Source organism: Zosterops lateralis (assembly GCF_965231275.1).
Source record: "Zosterops lateralis genome assembly, chromosome: Z".
In the NCBI taxonomy this organism is placed as follows: domain Eukaryota; kingdom Metazoa; phylum Chordata; class Aves; order Passeriformes; family Zosteropidae; genus Zosterops; species Zosterops lateralis.
In genome coordinates, this window is record NC_139800.1 from 75,407,559 (window position 1) to 75,422,297 (window position 14,739).

At 41.0% G+C, this 14,739-nt stretch overlaps 1 protein-coding gene across 1 annotated transcript in view; it reads right to left on the reverse strand.

Moving 5' to 3' along the window:
* VCAN (versican) overlaps positions 1-14,739 on the reverse strand; it is a 97,410-nt gene that overhangs the window by 56,460 nt on the left and 26,211 nt on the right. Inside the window, exon 6 of the mRNA XM_083883894.1 lies at positions 8,025-8,318. Coding sequence (XP_083740020.1) covers positions 8,025-8,318 — 294 coding nt within the window. The remainder of the gene's footprint in view (positions 1-8,024; positions 8,319-14,739) is intronic.

Here is a 14,739-nt window from a genome sequence, read left to right on the forward strand (position 1 = left end):
AAACACCGAGCATATTTGGTTTGCTTATATTAATAACTGAATCAATAAATATTACCTTTATAGAGTGTTATAAGTAGAGCCCATATTTTTTAAGAGTTTATCAATAAACAGCCAGATTTTCTCCCATGGAAACTGTGTGCAATTCAGCCCTGGTTAAAATCAACTAGAGGCCCTCTAAAGTCACTGTCAAAACAATTATATATCTAAGTTTTTTCACACACATCATTCAGGATTACAACCTTATTTGATTGAAAAAAAAGACCTGACAGCACTTCTTCAATGAGAAATCTATGGGGTTTTTTTCTTTTCTGTGTGAAAAGGAAAAAAAACACAAAACAAAGGGAAGGTTGCTTTTTTAATCGTCAACACTAATTTGAGCTGTCCTCCACTCCGCCCAGATGTTTTGCATTACTGTACCCCTTGCATCATGCATGCAATATGCTATCTCCTTTGTCCTCCTTCTGGTTCAAGACATGAGGCAGATTTTCCTAATAAAATTCATGAACATATTAGCAGCAAGAAAGCAAATTATCTCACCAACAGCTGCTCATATCAAAGACTATCTTTCTTTTTTTTTTTTTTAATCGATTTCTTCTACATTGAACATCATGCATGAAGTTGACTTTGGAAGGGCTATAAGTATGATTTTGCAGAGATGCTATACATTTTAATTTTCCATTTATTTATTTTGTGCTTTTACTGTACAGCATTTTCTTCCTCTTCTTTTCCACCATGCTTTAAACAAAGATTCAAAATTATGGAGCAGTATTGAAGCTTACTGTTTTTTCAAGGAAATCAAACTGAACAACTTTGGATGTGGTTTAACTTTGCAATTACCATATAAGGATTTTAGTATGTTCTGTGCTATTTAATTTAGGATTAGTATTAGTGTATTTTATGGAGAAGGAATTCTTAATTTTAAAATTGTATGTATTATAATTTATATAGCTGGTTTTTCAACATTACCAGATCTACCCAGGTACCTAACTTGAACCACTTGAGCAATTTTTCTGCACTCAGAAATACTGTTTATCTGTTTACATTCAGTTATGTACCTAAGAATCTGGAAGGACATAGACGCTATAGACAGAGATTGTTTTGAATCATTACTAACAGCCAAAACAACAGAAAATTGCTTTAAGTTGGAACAAAAGCTGGAAATAGTGAATTCTTTCTGTGAATTACAGCCAAAATAAATTATTACAAAATATAAGCAATGTTGAGACATTCAAAATTGATGTTTGAAAACTTTGAGCCCAATTTAAGCATGATGACAATAAAGAGAGCTGCTTTGCTTAATTTGTATATATTCTTATATATTAATTTGTTAAGTTTCTTCTTGGTGTCTGTTCCTTCCCTGCTACCAACCCTGGCAGAGAGGAGAGGGAACAGCCTTGAATGTTCCCTTGAGTCCAAAGGTTTTGCCAGCTGGAGTTTAAGTGACTAGCAGAACCTTCCAAGCTGAACAAGGCTAAGATTAAGAACAGACTAAAAAAAAAAAAAAAAAAAAAAAAAAAAAGAAATTGGTGTTCTGAGTTATAGACTGAGCAAGAAACCTCTGATCATGGCACTGATCCAGTACCTGCTCATTCACGCCTTTCCAGAAGCAGTGGTGCACAGTGGATGTGGGATTTTGTTCATAAATAATGAGACTTTTGGTAGCAGAATTCAAAATCTGACAGTGCAGCTGTGAGAATTTCTCTGTAACTCCAGGTGTATACTCCCACTCACCTACGCTCTGTTTTGACATCAAAATCAAAAGCCAAATATAATGAGAAAAATATGAAAATCTAAATGCAGGATCCATTTCTGCTTACAAAGCACGTGCCATATCAGAGAAAACCAAAGGAACTCTTAAAAACCAAGAAATTTGAAAGCTATCAGTCTGTCTTCTTTGCAAGAAATACTTATAATGAAATGTTCTGCATCTTCTTCACACCATTGCCCAAGCTCTTTTCTTCCAGCTAACAAAACAACAGAAGCAGCAACTTTTTTAGCTCTGTGAACACAAACACTCTTAAGTAAAACCACTTGCTATTTCATAACTTCTGAAGTCAGAGGTTGAAGGGGGAAAGATACATTATGTTATCTCCTGTTTTCCCCACATGCAAATGTAGTTCTGTGAATGAATTATAACCTGCCAATCTATCCACAAAAGAAAAATAGCAAACAGCATTTCTCTTTCCACATTATTTTATGATGAAACTGCCAAAGAGGACAAAAAAAATCAGAAAGCCTCTTTAGTCAGCTCTTCCTAATTAAATCTATAACCCGGCACCAAATAAAAGCAACAATCTTTGCTTTGTGACCACAAAAAACAATTGAATAACAAAAAGGGCCAAGATTGTCACTTGGGTAAGAACTGGCAGCAGAATTCTTGGTGCTCTGCTCCCCCCAGCTGGTGTGAAAGGAGGAAAATCACCCCTGTGTGCTGTGGGTGATTTCCAGACCCCACAGTGGTAATGGAGCAAAGGTGACAAAGAGCAAAATCAATTCATGTTTTCTACACTTGAACACTTGAAGGGGTGCACCTTCCCCTTCTTCACATTGTTGCTCCTGACTATCCTTGTTACCTGACCCATCCAGTGACCTGGCAATAAAGGGAAAATGCCTCTTCTTTTCTTTCCTCTCTCCCTCTGGCCATAATGTTTGCACTTAGAGGTTGTTCTTAAAGCATCCTGTTTTGAACCACTCAGGTAAATGACAGATCCTTTGCCCAGGCAAAAGAAGCATCTCCTCCCCAGCACTTCATGATGCTCCAAACAGCTGCTCCTCATACATCAGTCAGGTTGGTAAATCTCTGTTCCTACTTTACAAGCATTTAAAAGGCTGAGCTGCACCCAGCAACATTCTTCCCCTCCTTCTCAGGGTGAGATACTGCTGAGATGTATAGCACAGGCTGGTTTGGAGTGGACTGAGATCCTGCAGTTTGGCATGGTCTGACTGAGGTCTCAAACCCCTGAGGCAAAATGGGGTGAGGACACTGCAAGGAGCTGTTGGTGTGCTGGTCACCATGAGCCCAGCAGAGAGAGGGAGGGATTTACTATAGCCACACCTGGCCAAGAAGTTACTGAGGATCTCAGCAGCTGTGTGGGTCTTGATAAACAGCATATCTGAGAGAGGAACATGAATCTACTTTCCTAGGAAAATAATAAAAGGCTGGAGAACAGTTGTCTGAGGATGATCTCTTTGCACAGCTTCACCCTCACAGAGAGGCAGCCTGAGTAGAGCCTACAAGCCCTGCACACCCTGTGGTCAGTGCCCCAACCTTAGGATTCTCGCCTGCCCATTCTGATACTGGACTCTGAAATGCTGGAGCACACTGTGTTTATTATGCCCAGCACTGCACTGTCCTTCTTCTGAGATAAATTTCTTTTTGGATTTTTTTTTTTCCCTTCCGATTGGCAATTTTGCTCCTTGTGCGTCACTATGTCCAATGTCTTCATTATTCTGCGTCCGTTCCCAAACTGATCAGAAATCCACAGATCTCCTGTAACACAGCCCCTGACATCAGGCTGGAAATAATTCCCTCATCCAGGAAATAGCTAGGACACGCAGCTACTGACGGTTGCTGTGGAGAAGGACAGAGCTGCCCAGCTATTCAAGGTTTTCCAAGCTCAGTCACGTGCAGCAGAAGGGGAAGACAACGTTTCTCCTGCCAGCTTTTGGGCTGTGCCTAAAAGTCTTTATCCTTCCTGCTGCTGGAACTCTGAGCACAGTGGATGTTTCCTGAGGCTGAGCCTGCCATTGCAGTGGCTCATGCTGTAGGACACCTCAAAACTCTGAGAAGGTCATAATTTCCTCTATTTCTTCTAGGAAATTGTGCTCTGATTTTGAGCTTTAGATGGATGAAGCATCAAAGCAAGAGGCCCTCAGCCCCAAGCAGTGGCAGACTTGGATCCACTCTCAATGGGGCTGTATTGAAACAATCAAAGCAGCATGGACTCCATTTCTGAAGAACACACATGGCAACACCATCCCAGGACTGGAATTTTCCAATCTCCAGCTAAAATTAAATCGCAATGCCAAACCAAAGTGGTATAATGAAAGAGAAGCAATAAAGGTGCATGAAACAAAGTCAAAATGAGAGAGGAAAATGGGAAAGAGAATGGACAAATCCAGAGCAAAATGGTCAACACGTGTTTTGAGTCAAGTAAAAAATGTTTTGCTGAAAGATTCGCCAAAACCAATACAGGTCTATGAAAGATTTCAGCTTTAATAAATCAGTGTTTCTCAGCAAAAAGGGGAATTGTGTTTCAAAAAATCCAACCACCTCTGTGTACAAAGCTCATCAAGTTCAGCTTTGTTGCAGGTATGTAAGTTAAAAACCTGACTGCCTTCTGCTTAGTGCTCTTCTGGAATTTGTTCTACAGGTGTTCTACAGGAGATAAAAAAGGCCCATCCAAAGTCAGCTGAAGTCTGTGACAAGATTTCTACAAACTCCAGTGAATTAGGCCTAGAGAGACTGGGAGGCAGAAGTATATGATTAAATAAATCCCCTATAGCTCTCTGAAAGAACTAATTATTAAGTATGTATTTATTAAAAAGGATTTTCTTAATGATAAAATGTTTTCATCTCTTACAAATTAGCATAAGTGCTCAGCAACTGCTGTTCTATTTTTTTTTTAACTTAAACATCTTAATATAAGTCCTATATGTTAACATTTGAAAAACTTTCCCTCTGATGATGGCCTCCCAGGAACTGCAAGTACTTAATCATGTACTGTCCAACGTGAAACCTTTTTCAGGCCCCATCAGATACATGATTAGGTATCTCTCAGAGAAAAAAAAAAAAAAAAAAAAAAAAAAAAAAAAAAGAAAAAAGGTCTGGCAAAAGCCTTGGAGGCATGAAATGAAACACACAGATAATGTTTCAGAAACTTAGACCCATGTGGTTTTTGAAGAGTGAAAAAAGCACTTGTGATCAAAGGGGAGAAAGTTTCAGAGGTTTTTAACAGGACTTTTTGATTTTAAATCATGTATTATTAGTCTGGGCCACTCTTATTTTCATAAAGTCAAGACACTTCATACAATGTAATTTTGTATCCATAACACTGCTGAAGTTAAAATCCTGAACTTAACTGTACTTTAAAAGTTGTCCAGGTTGGCTGCTCTACTGAAACTAGTGAAAATCATTTTTAAATTGAATTTACTCCTTGTGTTTTTCATGTATTCCAATAAATATGATTCCTCTTTAAAAGCAAGTAAAACACTCAAAATACAGATTGAGGTTTCTTAAAACCGCAAATTAAAATTATTATTTTGAGATTTTCCACCAGAGAGACTCATGATCAGGAAACAGGAGTGAGAAGCCTGAGCAGGGATGAAGAAGAAGATACTCCCTTTTTCAAATGGCCAGTTTGTCTTTGTGAAGACTGAATCAGCTGCCTGGTTTGGCACAGATGTGCTGTGGTGTGACTGCATGTCCAGGTGAGGAGGAAGACACACTCAGGCAGTGTGAGACACAGTGAGAGCTGTGAGCAGGGGCTGGGGTTTCACTGAGAGCCCAGCTCCTGGGCAGGACAGTTTTGTTGTCAGGCACTGTGGGAATCACTGTGTGAAAGCTAAATGTCAACCCCAAAGCAGGCAGAGCCGGGGGACAGTGGATTTTGTGATGGACTGAAACTTTGAAACTGAGATAATGGGAAATTTCGGAAGAAACTTCCAGACAAAAGATTATTGGAAACAAAGGGCTTAAATTCAAGCCTTCTGCTCTCATGCAGAGCCATTTTTTTTAATCCTCTCCCTTTTTCTGCCCCAAAGAAGGGACTGGCTCCAAGGCCCCAGTGGGAGAGAGTGACTCACTCTAAAGCCACTGCACCAGGCAGCTGTTTGAGATGTGGAGGACCAAGATGCTGGGCAGGGAGTCTCATTACTCACCACTTCCATAAATCTTTTAGCAAAACCAGTGAGGAGTCACAGCTGGTTCCTGTGAGATCCCAAGCACCTTCTGAGAGGGAGAGGGAGCTTTCAGTAACTTCAGAAATTTGTGGCACCCTGAAGGATGGTACAGCATGACACCCCTGCATTTTCCTACACAAAGCCAGATGTATCTGGCAAAACCTGAGTCCTGTAGCCAGCGGGGTTTAATTAATTCTGATATTCTTTTGTTTGTAATTAAAAGTGCTAGAGAGCCTCTCAGTCTCTACCAAATTGTTTTGGTTCTGTTTAGTCTTATTTTCTCTTGTAAAAAGTTTGATAGTCCTGAACTGTCTATTCTTGGGTTGCAAAGTGATGAAATATTTATTCTTTATATACCAAGGGCAAGACTTTGCAGGAAAAGCCTTTATATAAAAGGCAATGACCCAGTACCTATCAAGGTCACTTTCAGAACAAATGGTATGTTACCACAAACCGTGCTAACTAAAACTTCTGGAAAGAACATTGTAAAGGCACATCTTGCTTGAAAGCGGCGAAATTCACAAAAACAAACAGCAGGTTGGAATTTGTCCTAACTAAAGACTAGATTACAGGCAAAATGTTCAGTTCTTACCCCAGTCTTTTAGAGGAACTTATGAAATACACCCTCATTAAAGTCTTTTTTATCCACAACACTTTAAACAGGTCATAAACAATTTGGAGTAGGAACAGAAGGAGTGATATGACAAAATGCTGCTCTGCAGATTAGAGCACAGACTCCTGAACTTAAGTCCTTTTCCCTGTAAGCAGTTCCATTAGGACTATTTCCACATGCAAAGTTTTGGAACATTATACCCACAAACTATAAAGGAAAATTAAAACAACAAACCAACAGTGTCTGAGAACAGCCAGACCATAATGTTGCAGCAGATGTCAGGATTTGTTCTCAAAGAGTAAGATTTGCTCATAAATGACTCTTCAGTGCCTGAGCTGGAAAGATCTGCAGCTGCAGTAAGTTCATCATCCACAAAAATGGGGACAGTACAAAGTGCACATTTCAAGTAGTTCTGAGCTACAGTCACTGGACTGAGTCCAAAAAACTTAAATATTCATAGTTAATGAACAAGTTCTGAACTTGTAACTCAACACAATGTTAATATCAGTCATGCTATTTGCAACAAGGAACTTCCTTGGACAGAGAGGCCTGCAGGGAAATAGTTGAGCTGTCCAACCCCCCCTGTGCTGAGGCTGCAAGTCTCAGGGAAGCATGATATTCAGCTGGGAAGCAGGTGAACCTTTGGGTTCACCTTCAGCTGGGACAAAAGGAACCCATGCAAGGAGAAGCTGCACCATAATAGCAGAGCCAGGCGGCTGCCACTGACGATAGATGAGGTTACAGAGCAATATTTGACCCCAAAAGAAAGCTGACAGGTGTGGAGGACATCTGGTTTAGATTGGTGAAGTCTACCATGTGAATGTGGAAAGCACTTGAAGTGCCTGTGAAAATACCAGGAGGAAAACAAGCAGCAGTAAGAAAAGCTATTTAGACCACCCACTGGCCCATGAAACACTGAGAAGAAAGAGAAAGAATCTGGATCTCAGGACAATGTGCCTGGGATCCAGAGACAGCCCACAAATTACTGGCATCTAAGAGACCTGAAAGTAGACAGCCTTGTACACAGTCCATGTACAGCAGCTTCTCTTGTGCCATCATTGGGGACAGAATAGCCATTGTTCACCTATAGGACGTTTATGACAGAACTACGGAATAGATGTGGTCAGAAAGGACCTCTGCAGATCATCCAATCCAGCCCCTGCCAAGGCAGAGTCACCAAGGCAAGTCTGCATCAGGAGAAGGTGACATGCCCGGGTGCACTTTGAATGTCTGTCTTGTGTCCATTGACAAGATGCAAAGATATCAAGGTTTGCACAGGCACAAAAATATGGAGCACCCACAGACTCAGTCAAAACACTGCTCAGACTGAAAACTTACCTTGCAGCTCTGCCTGTCTTCACCTGCCAATGTTACTTTAAGACATTAGTTTTAGTTTCTAAAAACCCGCGCGGGCTGCAAGAACCGAAACAAAACGCGCGATAAAGAAATCCCTTCCCGTGGCAAGCATGCTGGAAATCATGACCAAAATTAAAAATAAATAAATACTTACGTTCATAGCAGTAGGCATCAAACTTGCTATCGGGGTAAGGGAAGCCTGTTTGGTTCTCATAGCGATACAGGGTTCTCACCCCAAGCAAACCCCCACCGCACTGGGGCCGCGCCACGGAGGCCGGGTACCGGACGCTGCCGTCCGCCAGCCACCCGTAATCACACTGGTCAAAGCCATTCCTCCAGGCCACATAGAGGTTCCCCACGGAAGCCAGGACACCGCCTCGCTCCTCACACAGCTCCCGAGCTTCCTCAAAGGTGAACTTCTGGGGGGATGTGACGTGGACCACTTCATCTGGAAGAGGAAACAAACAAAAAAAAAAACCACAAAACAAAGGCTCAATAGCACGTTCCACCATCAATTTCCCCCATCCCTGGCCCCAGAGTCCTGCAAGGTTGGGGCTTTTTCCCAGAACACGAGTATTTTTTCCTTAAAAAGAAAATTAATCAGATAGTTGTAAACTAAATGTTCCAGGTTTGAATTTGAAAGTTAAACTGCCACAAAGCATGAGCATTTATAAGCAAACTTTATGCCATGAAGTACGCTGCAGCTGGACACTGAGTCCCTTACTTGATTTCTAGCAGAGGCAACAGCAGCCCTGAGGCTTCACTGTGACCCCCATTAGAGAAGATTTTGCAGCTCAACTGAGTTAATTAAATCCTGTCCATCAGAAGTCGCTTTCTTCATAAAGCAAATCTACTTCTGCAAGCCTCCTACCTGGTCCTTTCAGGCATTGCTAGAATCTCATTTCAAACACCCCAAAAATAGGAAATATTCTTTGTTGGCTGCTCTAGCACAGCTTCTAATGTCAGATTTCCATCAATCTTCATCTTGCCCCATATGGAAACAAAGGCCAGGAAATGCACAAGACATGTTGCATGCACAAAACCCTCTTTGTGTGGAGAAGCTGAATTAGTCTACAATGTTGATAGTGTAGTTCAGCTTCCAAGGAATAACAATTTGTAAGTAATAGCCATCCAATTGGAAACTACAACAAAGGAAATAGCACATCTAATATTTTGCTTCCAAGGTAAATCACCTTGCCTTGGTTGCCTCATTCACCCAAACACTCCAAAGAAAAATCAAGCCTCCCATGTTCTTGTCCTGGGAATGAAGCCGTAAACTGACCCTTTTCCAGTTTTTGCCTAGACTTCAGATTAAACCAACCAGACCTAAAATGAGAGTATTCAAACCAGCAGCGCAAATTCAAAATAGGTGTTGCAAGACAGCAATGCCCTCCCTCAGCCACAGCAGGCCAGGACACAACAGCCACTCCTGCAGGAAAACACTGCTTTTCCAAGCCAGCCATGCAATCTGTCTTAACCCCTGAACAGGTCTGAAGGGAACACAGAAAAATGCAGACAGAAACTACATCACCCCGAGCAGTTTCATTCACATCAATATTACGCTTGTTTGGGGACTAAAAGGAATGCAAGTGCGAAAAGAGGCAAGGTGCCAGCTTTCTTTTTCCTCCTAGGTAGAGGCTTTGATTTGTTATTACAGCTGTAGCACCAATCCCATAGTGTAACTTGCCTTACACACATTGTGTGCAGCTTCCAGCTTGGAGATGGAGGGACAGAGAGTGTCTATTGAAGAGAGGCAGATAAGGGAAGCAAAGATCCTTTCGTTTTCAGAATGTTTCATTCAGCTTTTCAGACCACACAGATAATAAGCATTCTTTGTTACATCCTTCTGCATCTACCTGCCAGCTCGGGTGCCGTGTCCAGCACAAGAGTGATGGATGCAGTTATCCCACTATCCTGTCCCAAAAACAGCACCCATGAAACAGGGAAATAAAGAAAGGCCTCCCCAGGGCAGCCCTCTCTGCTCTAAGGACACTGATCCTCTCACAGCAGCCATGATGTACATGAAAATTAGTACTTAAAATGCAATTAAATTGCAATTGTATTGCAGATATCAGTCCAGTAAGGTGAGGAAGTAAGAAAAGTGAAGAACAATGAATTGTCATGACTTCTGTAAACAGAAAACTAATTACAGACAATCCCATAACAATTCCTTCTGAGATAAACTTATAGAATACACAGGAAAGTGGGTAAACAGTGCAAGATTACTAGAAGAGCAAATATGGGGTTTTCCTGGGGTTTCTTGATCTCATTCACTTCTAGCATGTGGCTGAAACATCCTGACTCCTTCAAATAATCAAAGAGAAAAGGACTCAAGCCTTGCACAGAAACTTCTAAAAAGCAAGAAAAATAATTCTGAAGTTAATGAAATATATTTAATCCATGCAGCCTCTACAATTTACTTCTGGTTTTGAAAGTATAACAGCTTCCATATTTAACAGGAGGACAGATACCACCAGGTTCTTACAGTGTTTTTATTAAGATGACTGGAAGCCCCTCGATTTCCCAGCCAAAACACTGAAAACAAGGAAATTAAGAGGGAAAACTCATCTGTTCAATAAACAAATGACATAGCCACCAACACCAGGCAGGGCAAATTCAGTTCTGTGTTAAACAGCCATGTGCAATGTTTTTATAGCTGGAGCACACCCTGAGTAACTCAGCAATACTGTGCAGGCAAAGCCCTTTCTTTTTAGGCCAGCAGATGAAGAAAAACTGGTTCTGCAGTTCTGCAGTACCAGGGCGTGGGGTGGAGAACGTGACAGTGTTTAGGCTGCAGACAATAATGTAATGTGTGTTATTGCTGGCTCCTGCTCCAAACCAAGCTCCAGGCTGATGGAGCAGACTCAGCAGTCACAGCATTCTAAGAATCCCCAGGATTTTCCTCTTACACATGCTTGTTTTGCTTGGTCAAAAGAGATACCTGATGAAATTCAGGCTTTTTCCATCTCTCTTCAAAATATTGGGGCAGATGAAGAAGTCAGATTTTTCTCTCGAAGACAAAAGCTGATTCACCTACAGTCCCTCAGGAAAAAGTTTAGGTTCTACAAGAATCAGTTCTAGAAATCGTATTAGCTGATTTTATAGCAACTTTAATTGCTTTGATTCACTTTCTCTCTTCAGGAGATGTCTTGGTGAGCTGGGCATGTTGGTAGATGTGAATGTCATGAATCACACAACTTAAAAGAAAGGTGAGAAGAATGGCAGGCTAGAACCAAAGCCAGGGGTCAACACACAACCTGTATTGACTGGGGTAGTGGTGCTGGGTAGATGTTTGGACCTAATGATCTCAGAAGTCTTCTTACCCAACCTTAATGATTCCATGATTATGTGGTTATTACTGTCCCATCTGGAATTTGGTGCTCATGAGCTTTACCCTGTGGTCAGGTGCTCAGATTCTACAACCTCCACAGTCATCCAAAGCCAGATATTAGAAAATGTAGAGGGATATTAATGGTATGAAAAGCTAATCATTCCCGTAGAAGGAAATGCTTAACTCTCACAATTTAAAAACAAACAAACAAACAAACAAACAAAAACAAAGCCAAAACAAAAACTGTCCAGTGTCTTTTCATTTTAGTCCCTTGGTGATAGTTTTGTTTGAGAAGAAACACTATCTCCCACTAAGAATTTGGGAGCCCTTTTTGTTTTGTTTTGGGTTTTTTTGGCATGGTGTGCCTGTGGTGAACTCCAGAACTATTCTTTTGTTTCTGAGAGTTGGAACACACCAAGTTCACCAAGCAGAGATGTCCTTTGGGAGTATTAGGGCTCCTGGATTCTGTGACTACAGCTGCAGATAAAGGTGCCCTGGGTCAGAGACAAAAGCTGGCTAAGAGTCACAAAATGTCATATTTTCTGATGTTATATACAGCATTTTAAGGGCATTTTCTCACCTGCACCTGTAACCTGTGGTTACTGCTCCTCACCTGGACACAGCCAGCAGGTCAAAGCCTAGGCAGTCATAAGATTGCAACTTTTTTTTTCCTCAAAAATGTGGAATCTGTTCAAAATTTCATTACTAGGACAGTCAAGTGTGCAAAGAAGCAGGAATGCTGTGATGGCTTTGAGGACTAAACATTTACCCTTGTGCCTTCAGGACCAAGAACTTCCATGTCCCCTGCCCCTCGTTCTCTGCTACTCAGGGCTGGTTCTCTGACACACCAGGGTAAGAGATGTCCTTACCAAAGCCACTAATTACCAAAACCACACTGCAGGGCTGGAAAACCACAAACATTTAACCAGCTTGGTTCAACTTTAAAGTAGAAGGCTGGACAAGATGAAGAAGTCGTTTTCTCTTGCACATCAGAACAAGTCATTGTTGATTCCTTTTGATGCACAGCAGCAATGATTTAAATAAACTTTCCTGAATGTCTTGAGACTATTCTGTGCAGACTCACTGGAATCCTCTTGAGGACTTAACCCTACACAATGTCACTTAATCCAAGGCTGGATAAGTGTCCAGTATAATGGAAAGGCTCATAATTCTACCACAGGTCCTGTACTAGAAAAAAAAACATGCTTTTCTCTGTGTCCCAGTTTTGAAACTTAATCTAGTTGTTGCTCCAGAATCAGAATAGACTCCAGAGATCTTTAGCTGCCCAAAACACAGAAGAAACTTCTCACCTGAGGCCACATTTTAGATTATGACTCCTTTAATTATGACTATCATTCTCACAGAAATTTCCATGACAACAGCAAAAACCGCATGAGAGTAGGTGGAAAGTATTCAAAGGACATCTGGTTTTGGTTTTTATCCTTCTTCCCTGCACTCCCTGTGGGGAGGAGATGGTGCATGGAGGGAAGGCTGTACAATCTTCCCCACATACACCCCAAAAATAATTCTGTTAGCGTGAGTGCCCCATCTGCACATGACAGCTGCTTGTCAGGGATACATGGGCTCTGAGGGAGCCTGGCCAAGGGACAATCCTGATGGGGTGGTTCGTGCTTCAGCTCAGCACAAGCCCTCACTCCACCAGTGCGCTTTGGTGATGGTTCTATTGCCCTTTCTGACACCACAGGGCTGCCAAATTAACCACACGCTGCTTGTCTGAAGAATTTCAACTCTTCCTCACCCACCACCCATCTCCATCCAAGGGATTATACCACAGGAGACACCTCTTCAGCTGATAGTGTTAAGAGATCCTCACCCAAACATTTGCAGCTCAATAACTTTAAAATCTTTATTCATAAATTATTTCCTGCAGCTAAAACACCCTAAATGTTTCTGTTAGTGCTTGGTACAATAAAATAAGTGATGAAATATGAGGAATATAAAACAGTTTGCAATAAAACACCATGCCTAGTACCTTTTTAATGACACTTTGACTCCAGGTTCTCATTTTTATCTCCAGGAGCTCAGAAATTTTCAATCCTTCCCACAGTTATTCTTCTGAAAGTTGCAGCAAAACTCATACTTTTTAAATTAGAATTGTGCAGTCATTAATCTCTCCGGCTTTCCTCAGAGCAAGGAAATGGTAAGAGCTAGCCTAGATAACTGGTTTCAATTTAAGCTAATAGTTTGTGATTTAAGGAGAAATCCAGGTCTCTGGCTAACTTCTTGATTCCATATGGCCAAAAAGGAATAAAATCGAGATGGAGTTGCTCCTACAAATCCTCAGTGCAAATACCCAAATTTGTACTGCAAATTCAATGCACATTTATTTTAAAATGTATTGCAAGAATTCCTACCACCATTTATGGCCTTCTGGGGTAACACATCAAGAGCAGCCAACAGACTAATAAGTGTTCAATAACTTCCCTGGTGACATCGTCGTTATAGCCCAAATTTTGATATCATTAGTCAGGCTTGTGCTGTGAATAGTCATTCCACTGACACAGACCCTCCAAATAAGGACCTCTTTAGTGCAAGAAAGTCTAATAGATTTGGCATTGAATCAGGGCAGGGTACACAGATATGGGCTCTAAAATTCACATGGAAAAAGTTGTATTTAAGCACTCCCTAAGTGTCATGGATTAATTTTGCTATGAATTAAGTCATGAGCTAAATGTCACACCTTGCAGGATCAACTTTTGGTGAACAGGGCCATCAAAAATCTGGCATAATTTTAGCTCTGGAACTGTAAGATCCCTACCAACACAGCAATCTAGTTTAGTTCAACCTTCCAATAAGTCCATTGACATCCTGTCTAAATTTCCATCTTCTGTGGATGGGTTGTTCCAAAGTATAAATTCATGGATGCTGTGTATCTTCTAACAAGCTCCTCCCCACTTGAAATTAACCTCTGTCCTAACAGAAACTGCCCCTGTCATACAGACAATGCCACCTTGGCTCCTCAGCCCCTCCTGAAAAAGGCTCAGGGGCTCAAGTTTCTGTGAAGGCACTGAGGAATGGTTTATCCTGCACTACACCAAGATGTGGCACTTCTTAGCATGTGCCTGATCCTCCTTATCCAAACAGAGTAATTTAACTCCTCTGCATGTCAGCAGAACCTACTTATACCTGTTTCTATGTCCTATACCCATAAACTCCTCCTGGAACTCACAGAAGTTGTTGTCACACTCCTGATCATTTTAAAACTTCTGAGACAATGAGAAAATAATAAAATCTCTCTCACATACACACAAAACCAACAAACCAACCAACCAAAAATAACCAAAAACAAAATAAACAAAACAAACAAAAGGTACGTAAACAAGCAAGAAACCAACCAAACAAAAAAACACAACAATAGGGAAAAATTGGGGTGTGTCTTTGGCTAACTATTATAATATTCTGGCATTAAACTTATTCAGTATAATGAATGCAATACAATAAACTAAATCTCTACAATATTGTGCTCTAGCTTATATATTTGTTAAAATGTGGATGTTTCATACACAAGCAGATCACG